Source organism: Lynx canadensis, chromosome D3, assembly GCF_007474595.2.
Source record: "Lynx canadensis isolate LIC74 chromosome D3, mLynCan4.pri.v2, whole genome shotgun sequence".
NCBI lineage: Eukaryota > Metazoa > Chordata > Mammalia > Carnivora > Felidae > Lynx > Lynx canadensis.
In genome coordinates, this window is record NC_044314.2 from 47,611,316 (window position 1) to 47,632,244 (window position 20,929).

Consider the following 20,929-nt stretch of genomic DNA (forward strand, 5'->3'; position numbering starts at 1 on the left):
GTTTTCTGTAGATAAATACCTAGAAGTGAGATTGCCCAGTCGTATATTCTATTTTTAATTTTTTGAGGAACCTCCATACTGTTTTCCATAGTTGCACCCATTCACATTCCCACTAACAGTGCACAGGGGTGGAAATCCTTTTTTTTTTTTTTCTTTCCACATCCTCACCAACACGTGTTTTGATAACCACCATTCTCACAGGTATGAGGTGGTAACTCATTGTGGTTTTGATTTGTGTTCCCTGATGATTAGTGATGTATAGCATCTTTTCATATGTGTCAGCCATCTGTATGCCTTCTTCCAAAAAATGTCCATTTGGATCCTCTGCTCATCTTTTAATTGGATTGTTTTTCTGCTGTTGAGTTGAAGGAATTCTTTGTGTATTTTGGATATTAACCCCTTATCAGACATACAATTTGCAAATATTTTCTCCCATTCAGTTGGTTGCCTTTTTTTTTCTGTAAGATTTTTTAATGTTTGTTTATTTTAGAGAGAAAGTGAGCAAGGCAGAGAGAGAGGGGGACAGAGAATCTGAAGTGGGCTCTGTGCTGACAGCAGAGAGCCTGAAGTGGGGCTGAGACTCAGGAACCCTGAGATCATGACCTGAGCTGAAGTTGGATGCCTAACCGACTGACAGGCCACCCAGATGCCTCAGTTGGTTGCCTTTTCATTTTGCCGATCATTTCTTTTGCTCTGCAGAAGTCTTTTAGTTTGATATAGTCCCACTTACTTTTTACTTTCATTTTTTAATTTTTTGCTTTTGTTACCTTTAGTCATCACCAAGACACATGTTAAGGTGTGTACTGCCTACATTTCCTTCTAGGAGTTTTATGGTTTCCTGGTCTTGGGTTCAAATCTTTAATCCATGTAGAGTTACTTCTTGTGTATGGTGTCAGATAGTGGTCCAATTTCATTCTTTTGCATGCGACTATCCAATTTTTCCAGCACCATTTGTTGAAGAGACTGTCCTTTCCCCATTGTATGTTCTTGGCTCTTTTGTTGTAAATTAATTGGCCATATATGCATGGCATGTTTTTTATAGCTATATTTTAAATGTTTTAACACATTTCCCTGCTTTCTCTAATACAATGTGTCAATATAGTGAGCCCCCCGCAAAGTATTCTGATATTTCCCTTAGAATTGTATTGAAGTTACAACTCATTGTTGAAGTAGTTTTCTTGAACCTCTCCTAAATTCTAAGAGTTCAGTGATCATAATTTGTAGAAATTATTTCTTTTTTCTAACTTTGAAACCTGAAGACTGCATTAAGAGATTGCTTTACAAGAAGTAAAATTTTCACGGGCACTTGGGTGGCTTAGTCGGTTGAGCATCCGACTTCGGCTCAGGTCATGATCTCACGGTTTGTGAGTTCGAGCCCCGCGTCGGGCTCTGTGCTGACAGTTCAGAGCCTGGAGCCTGTTTCAGATTCTGTGCCTCCCTCTCTCTCTCTGCTCCTCCCCCGCTCGTGCGCGCGCGCTCTCTCTTTCTCAAAAATAAATAAACATTAAAAAAAAAGGCAGTAAAATTTTCATGTGGAATTTCTGCTAAAAGTAGATTAATTTTAAAAAACCAACATGGGAATGGTCATAACATCATAATAACCCAAAGGTGGATGCAACCCAGATGTTCATTAACTAATGAATAGATAAACAAAATGTGGTGCATCCATACTGTTAGAATGTTAGGCAGCTATACCAAGGAACGAAGTACTGACATATGCTGAAACACAAAGAAACCTTGGATACATGCTGAGTGAAAGAAGCCATACACAAAAAGCCACTGCATATTGGATAATTCCATTTATAGAAATATTCAGAATAGGCAAATCCATAGACAGAAGGTAGATTAGTGGTTGCCAGGGGTGTAGGGGAAGGAGGATTGGGGAGTGGTTAATGGGTAAGATTTCTTTTTGAGGTAATGAAATGTTCTGAAATTAGATAGTGACGGTTGTGCACAACTCTGTGAATATACTAAAAGCCACAGAACTGCGATTTAAAAGGGTGAAATTTATGGTATGCGACTTATGTCCTAAAGCTATTATTAAAAAACAATCTGGGTATGGGCATTTTTCTCTAAGTGTTTTATCTGAGATGAATTCTATTATGGTAGCAGAGTAATGGTACAGTAAGGGAATGACAATTTACTAAGCAGAGTGGATTAGGGCAGTTTAGGGGCACGATTTACAGTTGTGTTAATTTTGTTTTGTTGTAATCTTTGTTGTGTACTACTAGGCCGAATGTACTATGTGGCACCCATTAAAAAAAAAAAAAAAAAAAAGAAAGGTATCAGGCTCAAAGTTAATACTTTACTCCGCCTTCTTGGTAGTTAGTTGTTTGACAAATTGGTCAAAATGCTGTCTTGACCAGGAATATTTTAAGCAAAATATATTTATTTAGGAATAAATATTAAATGAGTAGCCGTTTTGCGTGGAGGGGATATAACAATGAACAAAGCGGACAAACTTCATAGGGGAGAACAGACAGTAGGTACAGGAAGTTAACACGCTATGAAAATAATTCAAACTGGGCAAAGGGAAAGGAGTTAGGGGGTGGGCACATGCTACTTGAGATTGGGTGGGAAGGAAACCTTCTTTGAGCAAGATGCATGTTTTCTGAATTTTAAAAAATATTTAAATGTGTCTACTCTTTTTCAGCTTCCTTAGCACCTGGTTATTTTGACTCTTTGTAGTAGAGATCCTGGCTCTACCCATGCACTGAATGTTTTCTTCAAGGTCATCAGTGTCAGTGGTTTACTGTTCTGTACCTATGTTTCTGTACCTAACAAAGCTGATCACTTCTGGGAGGAGAGACTCTTCTTGTGGCATATCTGGTTGCTTTGATGGTTCCTATTGTTTTTTTCTTTACCCTTTATTATAGGTGCTTCTCTGATTTTTTTTTTTTTTTTTAACCACTCTTCCCTTTTCCCTTGAAACTTTCCCCATAATGAAAGCCACGTCCTCTTATGGCTTCATTATTTTTCCTGGGGGATTATTTAGAAATACGTGTTTGGACCTCCTGCTTCTCTCCAGGCATACAGGTCCTCTGTTGGGCTGCATGTTGGACGTCCTTACCTGCCCTCAGGAATCTTGAAACTTCACGCTTCTAAAGTGGGACTCCTCCTCCTCTACATCTGCTCCTTTTGCAGTATTTGAGTTGGTTGTTGAAATATGTTTTACTTTAAATCCTCCTTCTTACTGTCTCCACTTGAGAACAAACTCCTTGCTCTTTACCTGGACTGCTCTGTCTCCCCAATTACTTTTCTAATTTTGAAATCTCTTAATTCCACCCTGTGCGGGGGATGCCTGGTCAGTATGCTAATGTCAGCTCTGATTTTGGGATCCCTTTGTTATTCATTATCTAAGTTTGTTTTCTCTGATTCGTGGAGAGTCTTGCATAATGTTGAAAGCTTACGCGTGTGAAGTGAATAACAAGAGTGGAGAGCCACATATTCAGCTGGTGACAAGTGACTGTAAGGGAGAAGTGGATGGAGCTGGGGACTTTTGTAAAGCACCACTGACTACTCAGGACTAGATTAGGAATTCCAGGTCCTGGGAGGTGAAGAGGAGATAATGACTCATTGTTTGGTGTCTGGGCAAAGTGGTTAAGAAGGCAGGATGGTCTTTAATTTTGGCATAGAGAAACACAGTTAGGCTTACTTTATTCTGAACATAGGAACAATGATCCTGCAACAGACTCTTAAAATTAAAACCTCTTCTACTCACTGAGGCATTAAAAATAGGCACTGACCTACCTGTCGGGTAGGTAGTCTAATTCATGTCCCTGGATTAGAAGTCCAACCACTAGTCTCTTAAGGTGCCTTCTTTTTTCAAATTATGATTCAGCGAACAACAACCTTTTCTGATACTGCTCCTGCCTAAGCGCTTATATTCCTCACCTGGAGGGCTTCTTAAAATGTTGCTGGGGGCCCCATGCCCATCATTTCTGATTCATTGGGTCTGAGATGGGGCCTGAGAACTTGCATTTCTGTAGATTTTATGGGGGACACTGATCCTGCTGTGGAGGCAAATTCTGGGAACTTTTGCTCTAAATCTTTTTCACACAGCGGTCCACTGATTTTTCCAACTTGTAATCTGATATTCTTCTGAAACCTTCCACATGTATCCCTTTACCTTTCAGACAACCTGAGCTCCCTATCATTGCATATAGCAACTCCACACTCCACATTGCCCTGTTTGCTCCCTATGCCCTTTTCCTCATTATTGAAGCACATTCTTTTCTCTTAACAGAGGTATTTCTCTGTACCTTTGCTCATCCCATTTCCTCTGCCCATTCTCCATAGTGTGTCCCTTTGGGGATTTAGATCATTCAAGTTCCACATTAATTGTTATAGCCTTCCTAAAGATCATATCAGGCTAATCACTTGAACTCTGTGCAGTTGCAAAAATGGTGTAAGGCAATTAGGTGAGCTATTGAATAGGTTGAGAAATAACATTCCTTAACTCAAGTGTGCCAGTGTGGTACCAGGCTTGAATAATTCTAATCATTTTTTAAGCAATTTTGCGATCTGTTTCATACACTGAACAATTCAGCCATCTAAAGTACACAATTCAGTGACTCAACTATGTTAACAGACCATCAACACAGTTTTAGAACATTTTCATCACTCCAAAAAGAAGCCACATACTCCTGTTAACTCCCTGTTCCCTCTTCCCCTCCTCCCCAGGCAATTACTCATCTATCTCTATGGATTTGCCTGTTCTGGAATCTAATATAAATGGAATCGTGTAATACGTGGTCTTCTGTGACTGGCTTCTTTTAGTTTAATATTTTCATGGTTCATCCATGACATGGCATATGTTAGTACTTCATTCTTTTTTCTTGACAAATAATGTTCCATTGTGTGGACATTTTATTTATCCATTTATCAACTGATGGGCATTTGGGTTGTTTTCACTTTTCAGGTGTTATGAATAATGCTGCTTTGAACATTTATGTGTAAGATTTTATTCAGTTCATTTCTCTTGGGTGTATACCTAAGAAGTGGAATTGCTGCATCCTATAGCATCTTTACGTTTAGTATTTTGCAGAGCTGTCAAACTGTTTACCAAAGCATCTGCACCATTTTACATTCCCACTAGCATTGTATGAAGGTTCCAGTTTCTCCACATCCTCGCCAACACTTGTCATTCTTCTTAATTTTAGGCATTATAATGGTTGTCAAATATTACCTCATTTGTTTTTGATTTCCATGTCTGTAATGCAAATGTTCAGCATCTATTTGTGTACTTCTCAGCCATTCTTTGGAGAACAGTCGGTTGTAGTCCTGTGCCCGTTTATTTAAAATATATATATTTTTGGGGCGCCTGGGTGGCGCAGTCGGTTAAGCGTCCGACTTCAGCCAGGTCACGATCTCGCGGTCCGTGAGTTCGAGCCCCGCGTCAGGCTCTGGGCTGATGGCTCAGAGCCTGGAGCCTGTTTCCGATTCTGTGTCTCCCTCTCTCTCTGCCCCCTCCCCGTTCATGCTCTGTCTCTCTCTGTCCCAAAAATAAATAAACGTTGAAAAAAAAAATTAAAAAAAAAAATAAAAAATAAAATATATATATTTTTATTTTGAGGTCTTAAATTTGAGCACCTTCAGGTTCACAGCAAAATTCATGGAGTAAGATAGGGATTTCTTACATGTGCCCTGTCTCCACTCCTGCATAGCCTCCTCCCCCATTATCATTTTCCACCAGAGTGGTCCATTTGTTACAATTGCTGAACCTGTATTGACCTATCAGAAACCCCCCCTCCCCCCCCCTCAGTCCATAGTTTATCTTAGGGTTCAATCTTCTATGTTCTTTGGGTTAGGACAAAGGTATAATAATATGTATCTACCATTATAATAGCATCATACAGAGTATTTTCACTGTCTCTGCGCTCTGCCTATTTATTCCTCTCCCTACTCCAGCCCTGGGCAACTACTGATAATTTTACTGTCTCCATAGTTTTGCTTTTTCCAGAGTGGTGTGTAGTTGGAATCATATAGCTTGTAGCTTTTTCAGATTTTTTGCCCATTTTTAAGTTGGATTGTTTGGGGGTTTTTGTTGAGTTTTAGGAGTTACTTACATATTCTGGATATAACTTTATCAGACACATGATTTGCAAGTATTTTCTCCTATTCTCTGGGTTGCCTTTTCACTCTCTTGATATGCCCTTTGACGTTCAAAGTTTTAAATTTTGATGTGGTCCAGTTTCCTTTTTGCCTGTGCTTTGTGTGTCATAGCCAAAATTCATTGCTATATCCAGTGTCTTGGAGTTTTTCTGCTATGTTTCCTTCTAAGATCTTTATTGTTTTAGATCTCACACTTAGGTCTTTGATCCATTTTGATTTAATTTTTGTGTATGGTGTAGGGTACAGATCCAACTCTATTTTGTTTGTTTTGTTCTCCATGTGGGTATCCAGTTTTCCCACTGTTTGTTGGAATTTTCCCCTTAGAATGGTTTTGGCACCCTTGTTGGAGATCATTTGAGCATATATGTGAAAGTTTATTTCTGGACTCTCTATCCTCTTCCATTGGTCTATAGGTCTGTCTTTATGCCGTTACCACAGTTTTGATTACTGTAGCTTTAAGGTAAATTTTGAAATCAGGCAGTGTGAGATCTCTTACTTTTTTTCCCCAGTACTATTTGTTCAGGGTCCATTGAGATTCCATATGATTTGTAGGGTGGGATTTTCTATTTTTGGGAAAAGCATCCTTGGGATTTGATAGGTATTCCAGTGAATCTATAAATTGCTTTGGGTGGTATTCACATCTTATTATTAAGTCTTAAGCCTAACTATCTGTGAACATTAGAGGTCTTCCCTTTTTGTCATTTTTAATTTCTTTCAGCCATGTTTTAAAGTTTTACTGTACAAGTCTTTTGCCTCCGTGATTGAGTTTATTGCTAAGTATTTTATTTCCTTTGATGCTATTGTAAATGGAATTAAAAAGTTTTGCTTAGTTTTGTTTTCTGATTGTTCATTTTGTCTTTGCCCATTTTTAAAGTTATTTATCTTTTTATTGAGTTAAAGTTCTTTATTCTGGATATAAGTCTCTTATCTGATGCATGACTTGTAAATATTTTCTGTCATTCTGTGGGTTGTTTTACTTTCTTTAGTCATATGAAAACACTTCTCCCAAAATGCTGCCTTTAAGGGGCGCCTGGGTGGCGCAGTCGGTTAGGCGTCCGACTTCAGCCAGGTCACGATCTCGCGGTCCGTGAGTTCGAGCCCCGCGTCGGGCTCTGGGCTGATGGCTCAGAGCCTGGAGCCTGTTTCCGATTCTGTGTCTCCCTCTCTCTCTGCCCCTCCCCCGTTCATGCTCTGTCTCTCTCTGTCCCAAAAATAAATAAACGTTGAAAAAAAAAAAAATTAAAAAAAAAAATGCTGCCTTTAAGGTGACAGGAAATTCTAAGATTTTATTAGAATTCACTTTATTAAAATATTAACCATTTTTCTATTTTAAATGTCATATTTTCTAGAATAATATTCAGCTGTGAAAAGTCTTTTAGATCATTATATAGATACTATGTAATATCCTGGAAAATACATGATATATTAGGTGAAAGGAGTTATAACATAAGCAACTTTAATATAAAAGTTGTGTTTAAAAAAAAAACAAAAAACTGACTCATGCATAGGAAAAAGGATTAGAAAGAAATACACCAGAATGTTTATAGTGGTCATAGACTAGGACAATGAGTATTGTGTTTTCTACTTTGTTTTTTAGGTTGTATTTAAGCATTTCTTAGTAAATAAAAAAAAAAAAGATTTTTTTTTTTTTGGAAAGTACATGGGAAATTTTTTGGTCCAAAGGAAAAATGTAACTCATGGGAAAACATAACACATGATGACACAAGATATTCTTTCATATGTATCTGTGCATGCAATCAACCTGGCAGTTAGAATAGCATTGTATTTCATCCTGTCCTAGTGTTACCACATCCACCAGTACCCCTGGGTACTAACATTGAACATCAGATCTCTAGCATTCTCCTGCAAATCTGCATTCTTCATTTCTGCTGCCCTGTTAAGTTGTATAACTGAACTGAACCAGTGATGCTGGACTTCTATACATTGCTGGTTAGTCTGAAATTTGTCAGAGCAGTTAACTGCTTAGAGTAAATATGAATGATATAGTTATTCATTGTTGAATATTTATTTTAGGAGAGTGTTTGCTTCATTACAAACCATGCCTTTGGCAGTGTATCCTATCAGTCTGTATCACTTTAAGAGTCACATGTTCTACCTAGTGTCAGGTGCCCCTACCTACTGCCTACAGCCAGGTGCCCCTAGTCTGTAACACTTTAGAAGATGAGGGTCTATGTATTATACATCTCACATTTTTTCTTTAAATCTAGGTCTGTTGGGGAAATTTTTTTTCAACAGGTGTTGTAGGAATAACGTTAAATGAATGTTTTATCCACTGCAATTTCAGTAATGGCTTTGCTAACTTATACATTTGGTTTAATCACGTGAATCAGTTTGGTAAAACAATCCAATAATTTACTTAAAAATCAATTATAGAAGTTTGTGTTAATTGTGGATTGGCAATTGTCTGGGTAATCATCAGTTATTACAGTTAGCTAAATTGTACGGTTGACCTTTTGAACAACACGGGATGGGGCACTGAGCCCTGCACAACTGAAAATTTACATGTACCTTTGACTCCCCCAAAACTTCTAATAGCGCACTGCTGACTGGAAGCCCTACCAATAACATAAACATTAATCAACACATATTTTGTATGTTATATGTACTATAGACTCTATTCTTAGAAAAAAGTAAGCTAGAGAAAAAATACTACTAAGAAAATGTAAGGAAGAGAAAATACATTTACAATAATGTGCTGTATTTATTTTTTAAATCTGCATGTAAGTGGACCTGCCCTGTTCAAACCTGTGTCATTCAAGAGTTGGCTCTATTCAACTTACTGTACTTAGTATTCACTTATTGTAGATACAACTGATGTAATACACAGATTCCTATGGTTCTTGTTTCTATTATAGAAACTTGGTAGTAATTACTAATTTGGAAAAGGGTTATAATAAAGTCTTAGTTTAATAACTAAAAACAATTTTTCTGCTTTTTTAGGAGCTGGTAATGCTTCTTTTAGAATATAATGCAGATACTACTGTTGTTAATGGGAGTGGACAGACTGCAAAAGAAGTCACTTATGACAAAGAAATCAGGAACATGCTTGAAGGTAAATATTATGGATCTTAAACAGTAATGACTTTAATGATAGCCAAGGTTCAGACTATAAGTAGAAGAAGCTTCTGGGATGTCAGAATAGACTACACTGTGCTTATGCTCTAAAGAGAATGCAACCTTGGAGTCCCTGATTAGACACAAAATTATTTGAGTTTTCCTCACAGCTTTAAAACTTAAACAGGTTGGTAAAACTTGCCATAATGTTGTATGATCAAATCTGCAACAGAATGGAAAGTAGAAAGTGAGAGACATGAAGAATGTGGCTGGTAGGCTGCAGAAACATCATAACAAAGGATACAGAAGTGGAGGACAGTGAAGCTGTGAGAGGTGCAGCTGGTGGGAGTCGTTTGATGCTGGCCTGCTCCGTTGTCCTGAGGACTGCATTGTAGCACAACGGCTGACAGTAATTTCCTGAAGGATCAGCATCGTCGTTAGAAACTCCAGATATTAAATTATGTTAAAGAAGATACGACTCTGCAATAACTCAGAGCAATTTCTCTAAAATAGAATAAAACAAACATATTTTGATTCTTACATTGGGAAACTCTCATGCATTAAGATTATCCTCTGAGTGGCCAGGGCTTTACTATAATTATTTTTTGGTAGTATTTCTATGCTAGAGAAGAGAAGATTTCTTAATTTCTACTCTGTAGTAGAAAGCACATATCCTGTGTTTCTTTGTTTTGCAATTCAGGGAAAGGTAAGATGATTCAGTATTTAAAGGGTATTTCTTAATTATTAGTATGTTTAGCTATGTAAAAACCAGTATCTTTTTTCTATTTTCCAGTTGTCCTTGAAAACTAAAATTTTCTCTTGTTTTCTAGTTAGAAAATAATGTCAGCCTATCAACCATACTCCTTCTCATGTCTACTACCTTTCTACTTTTAATTTTTTTGAAGATTTGATCATACAATATTATGGCAAATTTGACAAATCTGCTTAAGTTTTAAGTTTTGTCAGACATCCTTAGGTCACTGTCTTAACTCTTGCCTTAAAAATAAAACCCTTTGATTTAAAATGAACAGGCATATCAACTAAACATCTTCTCTAAAGCTCTGTCTTATGTGATTTTTTTGGGGAGATTGCACATATTAGATGTGATCCCTGCCCTTTAATATATTGTGATCTAACTGGGAGGCTGAGGTGTCCTGTCCTTGACCATATCCTATCCGTTTTTTAATTTATTTTTAAAGTAATCTGTACACCCAACATGGGGCTCAAACTCATGACCCTGAGATCAATAGTCACGTGCTCTACCAACTGAGCCAGCCAGGTGCCCTTGTTCTGTTATTTTAATTGTAACAAAATGAGAACCTGGAACTGAGGCTCACCTGACAGAGTGGATTGTTAGGTTAGCCTGACAAGTTGACATTTAGTGGGGCCAATCATGAAGACATGTTCTACTACCTCCCCAAAACTCAAATGCACTAAGGACAAGGGCTCCATTGACGTATAGTTTGTCAGCTAATGAGGTGCTATCCTGGGAAATGGAAGGAGAAAGTTATTTGACTCTGCTCTGATGAGATCACCTTAGCCAGATACAATTTGTGGATAGCGCCTTAAGTGGCTCAGACTTCAGGGAGTGCATCTAGTAGCCCCCCAAGACTATAGGTAGAACAGAAACCACATCATGGGGTAGGGCACTAGAGACAGGAAGAGTTTCACCCCAGAAGCACAGATCTCAGGGGTCACAACAAAATTTTACTCAAGCATCTAAAGAAGTGTTATATTGTAATCTTATTTGTGCTAGAACAGAGCCAGTTGTTGGTCCAGTTGATGGAGTGCCAGGGGTTCATCTTTGGGTCCTGTGTATTGTAATAATGGCTTGGGTTGCACTTTAAGGTGTAGGGAGTTCACATGATTGGAGTTACCTGGAAAGAGGTTAGACTACTATGGGTCAGGCACTAGAGAGGAATACCTTCTTCTACATACCATTTGTCTTTCATTTTATTTTGAGAAATTTCTAACCTACAGGGAAGTTTCAATTATAGTGCAATGAAAACTTGTATGTCCTTCACTTAGATTCAGTAGTCATTAACATTTTGCCACATCTGGTATATCCTTTTATATATTAATGTTCCTTAATATTTTTTTGTAGAACTATTTGGGAGTAACTTCTAGAAAGTGGTACTTCTAAATATTTCAGTATGTATCCCTTAAGAACAAGGATATCTTCTTACATAATCACAATGTAACTACCCATTTCCGAAAATTTATCACTAATATAATATAGTTTATATTCAGATTTTGTCAATTGCCCAAATAATGTCCTTTGTAGAATTTTTCCCCCAATTCAGAATCCAATCCAGAATCTCTCATTGTGTTGACAGATTGCTTTAGTCTCCTTTATCTGGAATAAGTCTGTAGCCTTTGTTTGTCATGATCTTGACCTTTTTGAAGAGGAAGGAAATTATAGAATTATTTGTAGAATGTCTCAGTTTGGGTTTTTTTTTTTTTTTTTTAATCTTTTCATATATTTTAGATTCAGGATCTGCTTTTTGGCAGGAATGGTGAGGTTGTATCCTTTACCAGTGCATCACACATTAGGAAGAAACATTGTTTATTTTGTTCTATTACTGGTAATGTTATCTCTGTTAACCCAGTGCTCCACTGTAGAGATACCCCCTCCCTTTGTAAGTACTAATCTATGGGGAGAAAAATTCAAATTTCCTGTTTACCATTAATCTTTTAATAACTGATTTCAGCATTAATGATTCTCGTCCTGAATCACTTCTTACTATGGAGATTGCAAAATGGTGATTTTTCTGTTGTCAGTGAAGGACATTTGCCAGGTTCTTACCTCCATTTCAAGTGTATTGCTATTTAACCTGCCCTGTGCATATACATAAGAGTGTTGTTAGGAGGGAGTTAAACTTCATGATCTTTGCACTCCCTATTAACTCGGGATGCAGATTCAAACGAAAGATAGATAATTAGTTTGTCATATTAAAATTAAAATTTAGGGATGCCTGGGTGACTCAGGCAGTTAAGCATCCGACTCTTGGTTTCTGCTCGGATCATGATCTCATGGTTAGTGAGATTGAGCCCTGCGTTGAGCTCTATGTGGAGAGCACAGAGCCTGCTTGGGATTCTCTCTCTCCCTGTCTCTGCCCCTCCCTTGCTTGCACATGTGCTTGCTTGATCTCTCTCAAAAATAAACTTACTTAAAAAATAAAATTGAATTAAAATTTATAGGACAAATGAATTTTTTGAATGGAATATTTCCTTTGAAAACATTTATTGAGGTATAAAATATATGGATAAAAGCATACATAATTAATGTACAGCTCACTATTTTCACAAACAGAACACATCAATGTAAGCAACAGATCAAGGAACAGAATGTTACCAGCACTCTGGAAGCCTCATCTCCCCAGCTGGAATTTTTCCTTTTCATTGGCTGCGTCAATAATCTTTCAGTGTCTTTAATGAACAGAGGACAGGAATATATGCAGTGTTTGCAACTCCAAAACCCCATTTTCCTTCATTTATGGATCTAGGCAATCTAAAAAGAAACATTAGGGTACCCTTTACCTCTTTTCCATGAAGTCTAGAACCAACATGATAAAGCATTGTTTGATTATTTAGTAAATATTTATTGACCAAATACACGTCGTGCCAGACACTGTCATAAATGGCTAGGATACACAGAAGAGTAAGAACAGTACCTGACTGCTAGCGATAACTTACAGCTCTGGGTAACACATGCAGGAGTAGAAGTACATACAAGAGGGATAGGAATGTGACTGTTCTCAGAGCTCATGGTGCAGTAGCCCCAGGACCAGTAAGAGGAAACACTGAAGAGTGTGAATCGCAGCAAAAGAAGAAGCCATTGAGAGCTTATGCAGAGGCTTGGGTGCCTTCCTTTGAGGTGGGGAGGGAGTCTGGGTGTGGAAATAGAAATGTGAGAATAGAAGATGATGGTATGTTAGGACTGTCAATCTTTTCTTAAAGCTAAACCAGTTCTAGCTATAGCTGTATCCACGATCGCATTCATAGTGTTTCCCCAGTCACTTGGCTCCCCAACCTGCTTTTTAGTCCATGACCTTACTTCAGCCAGGAAGACCTGAGAAACCTTTTATAGTTTCTCCCTTGCAGCCTTTGCAAAGGATATTATGCACATGTTTTAAGTGAGGTTACTGAGCCTTCCTGTGAAATTGTTTTTTTTTTTTAAGCCAGAACAGAATTCAAATCTAGCAAAAAGAGACCTTATTGCATATTGCAGTTTCTTAAATCAAATTGCCTGTTCTCTTTCTGTGCAAGTGTGATTTAAGAAGCAGGATAGAATAGTGGTAAGAGCATGGTCTCTGGAACCAGCCTGTACAAGTTCAGATCCCAGCTCCTCCATTTCCTAGCTGTGTGACCTTAGTTTAATTCCTTAACCTCTTAGTGCCTCAGTCTCTTCATCTGTACAATCAGAATAATAGTAACACCTACTTCATAGCATAGTTATGAGGATTTAATGAGCTAATATATTTTTTTCAAAATTTAATATTGAAGTATAGATGACCTACCGTGTTTTGTTAGTTTCAGGTATGTAACAAAGTGATTTGATTTTTATGTTTTATGCAGTGTTCACCATGGTAAGTGTAGTTACCTGTCAGCATGCAGTATTACTAAAATACTGGCCTTATCCTGTATGCTGTATTTTTTCCATCTCTGGGACTTATTTATTTTATAACTGGAAGTTATTTTTAAAGTGCTTTGAATAGTACTTGGCATATACTAGGTGCTATAGAATTTGTTAAAGTAAGTCTTCTATTAGGTGGAAGTATATACGTATGTATAGATCTACTTACATGGTTTGTACATCTTCTACCAGTGCTGTTTCTTATTGTTATTTTTAACAGATTCTAAGGTTCTAGAAGGTGTGAGTGCTACTCTCCAATTTATCAAGGCAGATGTGTAATAGTATTTCAGCATGCAAAAGTAATTCATAATTATCTGTGATGGGTGTTATAGTAAGATACTTAGACTTCTGAATTGAAAACATAAATTCATATGAACCTAAAAGGAGTTGAACTCCCTTATCTGAAACTCAAGGCAGTGAGAATAACAATAAGTCTTTAACTATATTTGAATTATAATTCAAAATATTGTGACTTTTTCCCCACAGTCACTTTATTCATACATCCTGTTAATGATGTTGCTAATAGGATTCTGACTAGAAGTAGAGTAACATATACTTTACTTTTGCAGCTGTAGAAAGGACTCAACAAAGAAAGCTTGAAGAAGAACTTTTAGCAGCAGCGAGAGAAGGCAGAACAGCAGAACTCCTAGCTCTGGTAAAACAACATGTCTTAGTTCTTTACCCTTCAGGAAAATTGTAACTTTACGTTAACACTTCATAATGTAGTCAAATTGCGGGGCTAAAATACTTGAGATTATAATAGTACAAAAGTCCTTAAATATCTGAAAGCACTTGGCATATAATAGTTTAAGCAAGATACATTTTAAGGATTGTTTTCTATGAATTTGTGATTTATGTCCCCACTCCCTACTGTGAAAATCTGATAAATTAAGAATCTGATTTTTCAAGGCGAATACATTATGTAAGACAATTGTTTTTTTTTTTTTTTTTTCAAATTAAGGCAATTTAAATTGAAACATAATATGTAAGATCCTATAAAGGAACAAGTTTCTCTAATTCTGATAAGCAATCATTTCTGAAGGGTATGCTACACTTTTAGAAAGTAACATACAAATATGTGATAATACTTGGGAATATTCATATGTCAGAACAGATTGAAAGCTTTACCCATTTTTTTTTTCCTTTTGGAGACCTACTTTCCAGTTTCTATTTCCCATGTAGTCTCATTAAACATGGAACTAAATTTGTTCTAAATTGAAGAATGAAGCATTGCCATTTGCTTTAAAGTTATTTCAGCCTTTTCATTTGAAGAGACCTCTTTGGTTTCCAAGTAAAGTACCTAAAACATTTTTTAATCTTTGTGAAATGGAGACTGTATAAAGAAGTTTTTAAAATAGTCAGTTGGGAACAACAAATTCAGTAGAACTTTAACACATTTAACCTTTATGGTTTTAACTCTTCTGAATGACTGTCTGTGGTAGACTGGTGTATATTTTTGCTGTCACAAGTATGAATCACAAAATGGGTATAAGTGAGCCAATCTTAGTGAAATCTTAATGTCCAGGAGTGGGTGGGGTGGCACTGGTGTAGAGTGTGGTGTCTGTTGTCAGGGGAATGTGGGACCCAAGATTTCATGGCACCTTGAGGACGAGCATGGCAAGTGACATAGATTTGCTGGTTTTAGGGAACAAGAAGCCACTGACTGTCTAGCATCCTAGAGCTCTGGTGTTCACCTGGTTCTATAGTTGGAGGATCCACCTGAACATCAGTTACACCTTCCTGTGTTTTAAGGGAGAAAATCCATCTTTGATATATAATTCTGCATTGCATTTTTCATTAGCTCAACAGGCCCAATCCTCCTGATGTTAATTGTTCGGATCAGTTAGGAAATACACCCTTGCACTGTGCAGCTTACCGGGCTCATAAGCAATGTGCCTTAAAGCTTCTAAAAAGTGGAGCAGACCCAAATTTGAAGAACAAAAATGGTAAGCATGTTGGTAAAAGCCATTGTTGGTCATTTTGGAACTATAAAAATAAGTTAATGCCATATAAAATTGTTTTGTGTTAGGATCCAGCCTTTGTTAAACTATATGGCCCCTACTTAATTTTGAAGTCCAGGCATTCACACAAAAGAAAAAAACTTACTAATTTCCTTCTTAGTTAAGAGTTAACTGTATAATAATACCTATTCCTTAGGAGGAAGTTGTGATTAAGATAGAGTTACTCCCTCGAGGAAAGAGAGTACAGTTGATTCGTGTTATTTAACTCCTGGGGGAAAAAAGAGTTGGGTTCTTGAGAGGTTCTGGTCACAACATTTTTATACTGATTAATACATACCCTTGTTTATGTGTGTATTTCTATTTAAAAACACCTTTAATATATATTGTTAATCCATTAACAGAGCTTACTGCCAACAGCACTGTCATTCATGCCTCAATAGAGCTTGTCTGCTACACATATATTCTCCATAAAGCATATCACAGCCCTCTTGCACTTAGGAACAACACTATATAATAATTCAGTACTATGTTTGGCAGCCAGTTTCAATCGTGAAGTCACCAACAAAAAGCAAACAAAATGTGAAAATGCGGCCCTGGATAGACTATGATGTGGACATTTGTTTACCTATGAGAGCTGAAACAGGCAGAGCATCACCTTTTTCTAACTCAGCTGGGGAATATGCGCCTGAGAAGACTCAAATTTTTCACCACTTTTGACGTGCCTGTGAATGACTGAGAAATTGCGATAAGTATTGATTTTGAGGTTACAGATAAATTTTAGCAATAGGCAAATCTGCAAATATCAAATGTACGGTAATGAGTGTTGACTCTATGCATAACAGTATCAGAGATGGGATCAGATAACCCCAAGAGAAGCTACAAAAGGTGTCTCGGGTATTCAAAGGGGGAACATCGCATTAGGGCCATTATCACTATTTAGGATGCTTCCCACTGCCTACCATCAACCTGGATTAGGACTTGACTTGTTAGTAGTCCACCAGGAAGGACCCTGTGCTCACCTCCATTGTTTCCTAAATCACACTCCATGGTAGTTGTTGATTTATATAGCTGTATCTCATGAGACTGAATTCCTAAAGGCGGGGCTGATATTCTCCTGTCTAGTTTTCCTAGGACCTAGAGTAATGTGTAGCACACACCTTCTACATGTTGTGTGTTTGTTGAAGATTTGAGTAGTTAGAGATGGCTTCGTGAAGGAATAGATATTTAATATAGACTCTGAAGTCATACTAGGATTTTTAATTCCTCTAGATACTTGTATCTCTAACAAAGGTCCCACTGTATTTTTTTTCTTTTTAAATATAAACAGAATATCATTAAATTTTGGAAAGGACATTCTAAGCAGAGAGATTATGAGCAAAGGCATTAAGATAAAAAAATTCAAGTAAAGTTTTAGGTGACATCCTCAGTTTGGCATATCCATACACATGAAGGGGGGCAGTACCAGATAATCCTATAAATGCAGATTAGGCTTGCATAGTGGAAAACCTTAATATGGCAGACTATTTTACCCCTTAATTTGGAAGTTCAGGGGATCATGATAAATAGGTGAGCAGTGGAGAGAGGAGGTGCTTTAATTGGGGCCTGAATTTTTATTGACATCAGTGGGAGTAGAAAGGAAAAAGAAAATTAATGATCGAATTTTCTGCTCTCTTCCCTTCTTTTGGCCCACATGCTGTAGACCGGCACTATGCAATAGATGGATAATGAGAGCCACGTATATAATTTTAAGTTTTCTCGTAGCCACATTTAAAAAGTAAAAAGAAACTGATGAAATTAATTTTAATAATGTATTTTATTTAAAGCAATTTATTCAAAATATGTTAACACGTAATCAATGAAAATACTGAGATTTTACATCCCCTTTTTGATATTAAGTCTTTGAAATCTGGCATGTGTTTTACAGAACATCTCAGTTTGAACTAGCCACATTTCAAGTACTGAATAACCACATGTGATTAGTGTCTATTGTATTGGATATAAAAGCTCTAGACATAACAAAGTGTTGAGTCTCTGGTTAACCATGCTGTCCCCAACCTGCGTATGCTTTTTCCTCTGCTGGAAATGTCCTTTTCCTACTTGTCCATGTGGTAAGCCCTAGTCTCACTCTAAGAGTTAGGTCAAACTATTTTCGCCAGAGAGGCTTTCCCTGTATCTCTAGGATAGATATAAGTTCTTCCTGGAATAAGAGAAACCGGGGAATAGTGAAGGGGGAGCACTCAGGAGCTGTGAGGGAAATACAAGTTCCATGGAGCCAACGGAAGACATAAAATGTGGAGTGAAGGGGTGGGGTGTATTCATTGTCATGTGCAACTTAGACTGAAGAAGATCTAAACACTGAGGCAAGGCTGTGGAATTCAGTGACTCAGTGCCCAGGGGTCCTTTCTGAAAGGGTGGTTTCCGCTGGTGGTTGAGCAACAGCTAGATGCGTGGTTAAGGATAGAGTAGGAAATGAGGAAGCTGAGGCAGCACTGCTTCTCTGCAGTATTTAAGAACAGAAGGAATTGTTCTGTGGCCAAGAGGAAGATGTTTTAGGCAGAGAGATTTAAGCATGTTTGTAAAGTTAAGGAGGACTAAGGCAATAGAAAAGGAGCTTGAAGATTTAATTGTGACAGAAAATGTAATTTTTTCAAAAAAGCAATGCTTTGGTAACAGCAAAAAAGGGAACATATTTGATAAAGGATGCTTGGTTTTTTATGGCAGCAATTACCAACACAACTGAAGACCTAAAAGAAGACCTAAAAATGGAGAGACCGGCCATGTTTGGGGGAAGGGGAACTCAACATCAAAAAGCTAACAGTTCTCTCCAAGTTAATTCAAAGCAATCCCAGCCAGAACCTTCAAAGGGTTTTCATAGGTCTTGACTAGCTAACTCTCATTTATATAGAAAAGTCCATTGTAGTGAATTTTAAAATGGAAGAGAAGCAGGGGGAGTTGTCCTGCTGGATAAAAAGACTAATGAACCTATGGGATGTAAAACATTTATTCAACAAAGTGTTTATATGCTAGTTACTATCCCAGGGGCTAGGGATCTAGAGCGGTGAAGAAAAAAATCCCTGCTTTCATGGAGCTTACGTTATAATAGGAGAGGGCCAATAAAAAAAAAATATGTCAGATGAGATTGGTGCTGGGGAGCGGGGGGGAGGCAAGGGAGGAGAATTGAGAGTGTGTTGGGTGTATAGATCATTGCTGCTTTGTGAAAGATGGCAGGAGAATCTCTGTTAGAATGGTAGTTACGACTCTTAAGTGAAGGAACAAGCAGTGTCAGTATCTGGGCAGTGAGGATGGTCCCAAGCAGAGGAGGCAGAGAGTGTATATGATGTGTGTCATGAAAAGCCAACCAGTATGTCCAGAGTAGAGTGAGAGGAGGAGGGCAGTTGGAGGAGGTTAAAGAGGCCGAGGGACATGGATGAAGAAAGGCTTTGTGGGTTATTGTAAGAATTGTGGCTTTTACTCTGTGTGAGATGGGAAGGTATAGGAGGGTTTAGGATGCAGCAGTGATATGGTCAGGTGTAGGTCCTGAAAAGTGATCGCTGATTGTTGTGAAAATAGATCCTAGGAGGGAATCAGTTAGGCTATTCAGGTGAGAGGAAATTGGCTTGGATCAGGATAGTGGCAGTAAAAATGGTTGTTAATGGCTAGATTTTTTTAAACATAATTTGAAGGCAGAGTGGTCAGGATTTTCTGATGGCTTAGATACATGAGGTGTGAGAGAAAGACTGGAATTGAGGGTGACTCTACAGTGTTTGAGTCGAGGACCTGAAAAAATGGAATTTCCAGTTACTACGAAGGGTGAGACTGCAGGGAAGGGTAGGCTAGCAATGGCTAAGAATTAGGAGTTTGGTTTTTAAGGTATAAAAAATTTGAAATCCTATTCTACAATTCAAGTGAGACAGTCGGGTATAGAAGTTTGTGTTTAGAAGAGAGGTCTGGGTGGAGATAAATTTGGGAATTTTCAGGATGTAAAATTATTTAAAATAATAGAATGGATAGGATCACTGAGTGAGGTATTGGTTCAGGGTAGATTAAGGTGAACAGACCAGATAGTTTGGAAGTTAAAACATGTACATATGAGAACTTGACAGATGACAAAGGTGGCATGATAAGTGGATGAGGAAAGAACTGAGTAAACAATCCTGGCGCAAATAGCGAGCCACATAGTAATAGGTCATTTTAGACACCTGTTGCATATTGGATACTAAATTCCAGCTGGTTTAAACCTAAAAGTGCAATATAAACTTTAAAGCATCAGGAGAGGTTTCTGTTTTTGGCCATAATACAGTTACAGGGACTAGATTTACCTTCCCCTCTCTGTTCCTAATAACACTGTATTGGAAGTCTTAGCTAATGCAATAAAGCAAAAAAATAAAAAGAAAGAAAAAGTATTCAGACTGAAAAAGAAGAAACAGAACTCTTTATTTATAGGTAATCTGATCATTCACATAAAAATTTTTAAGAAATCTCAAGGGAATATACCTCCACATAATAAAGGCCTTATATGGAAAACCCATAGCTAACATCTCAATGGTGAAAAACTGAGCACTTCTAAGGTCAGGAACAAGACATGGATGTCCATTCTGACCACTTTTATTCAACATAGTACTGGAAGTTCTAGCCACAAGACAAGAAGAAAAGACATCCAGATTGGTAAGGAAGAAGTAAAACTTTCACTATTTGCAGATGACATGACAGAATATATATAAACTCTAAACACTCCATCAGAAAACTACCTAAACTGACAAATGATTCAGTAAAGGTGCAGGATACCAAATGAATACACATAAATCTATCACATTTGTATAATGAAGTAGCAGAGAAATTAAAATAATTCCCTTTACAATTGCACCAAAAAGAATAAAATGTCTAGGAGTAAACTTAACCAAGGAGGTGAAAGACCTATACTTAAAGTAAAACACTGATTAAAAAAAATTGAAGATGATACAAACAAATGGAAAGATATTCCATGCTCCTGGATTAGGGCTTGAAATATTTAAATATATTAATTACCTGAAGCAATCTACAGATTTAATGTAATCCCTGTCAAAATACCAACCTTTCCCACAGAACTAGAATAATCCTATGGAGCCACAAAAAATCCTAAAAAGCCAAAGCAATCTGGAGAAAG

At 37.4% G+C, this 20,929-nt stretch overlaps 1 protein-coding gene, 1 long non-coding RNA gene and 1 other non-coding gene across 3 annotated transcripts in view; 1 reads left to right on the top strand and 2 right to left on the bottom strand.

The window, feature by feature from the left end:
- The window catches only part of OSBPL1A (oxysterol binding protein like 1A), a 245,650-nt gene that overhangs the window by 44,796 nt on the left and 179,925 nt on the right, over nt 1–20,929 (top strand). The window contains 3 exon segments of the mRNA XM_030335766.2: nt 9,076–9,187; nt 14,395–14,480; nt 15,627–15,771. Coding sequence (XP_030191626.1) covers nt 9,076–9,187; nt 14,395–14,480; nt 15,627–15,771 — 343 coding nt within the window.
- The window catches only part of LOC115527973, an 87,084-nt gene that overhangs the window by 19,197 nt on the left and 46,958 nt on the right, over nt 1–20,929 (bottom strand). The gene's annotated exons all lie outside the window — the stretch shown is intronic.
- Nucleotides 10,398–10,470, bottom strand: TRNAN-AUU. The gene has a single exon. It is a non-coding gene; the product is annotated as a tRNA-Asn (tRNA).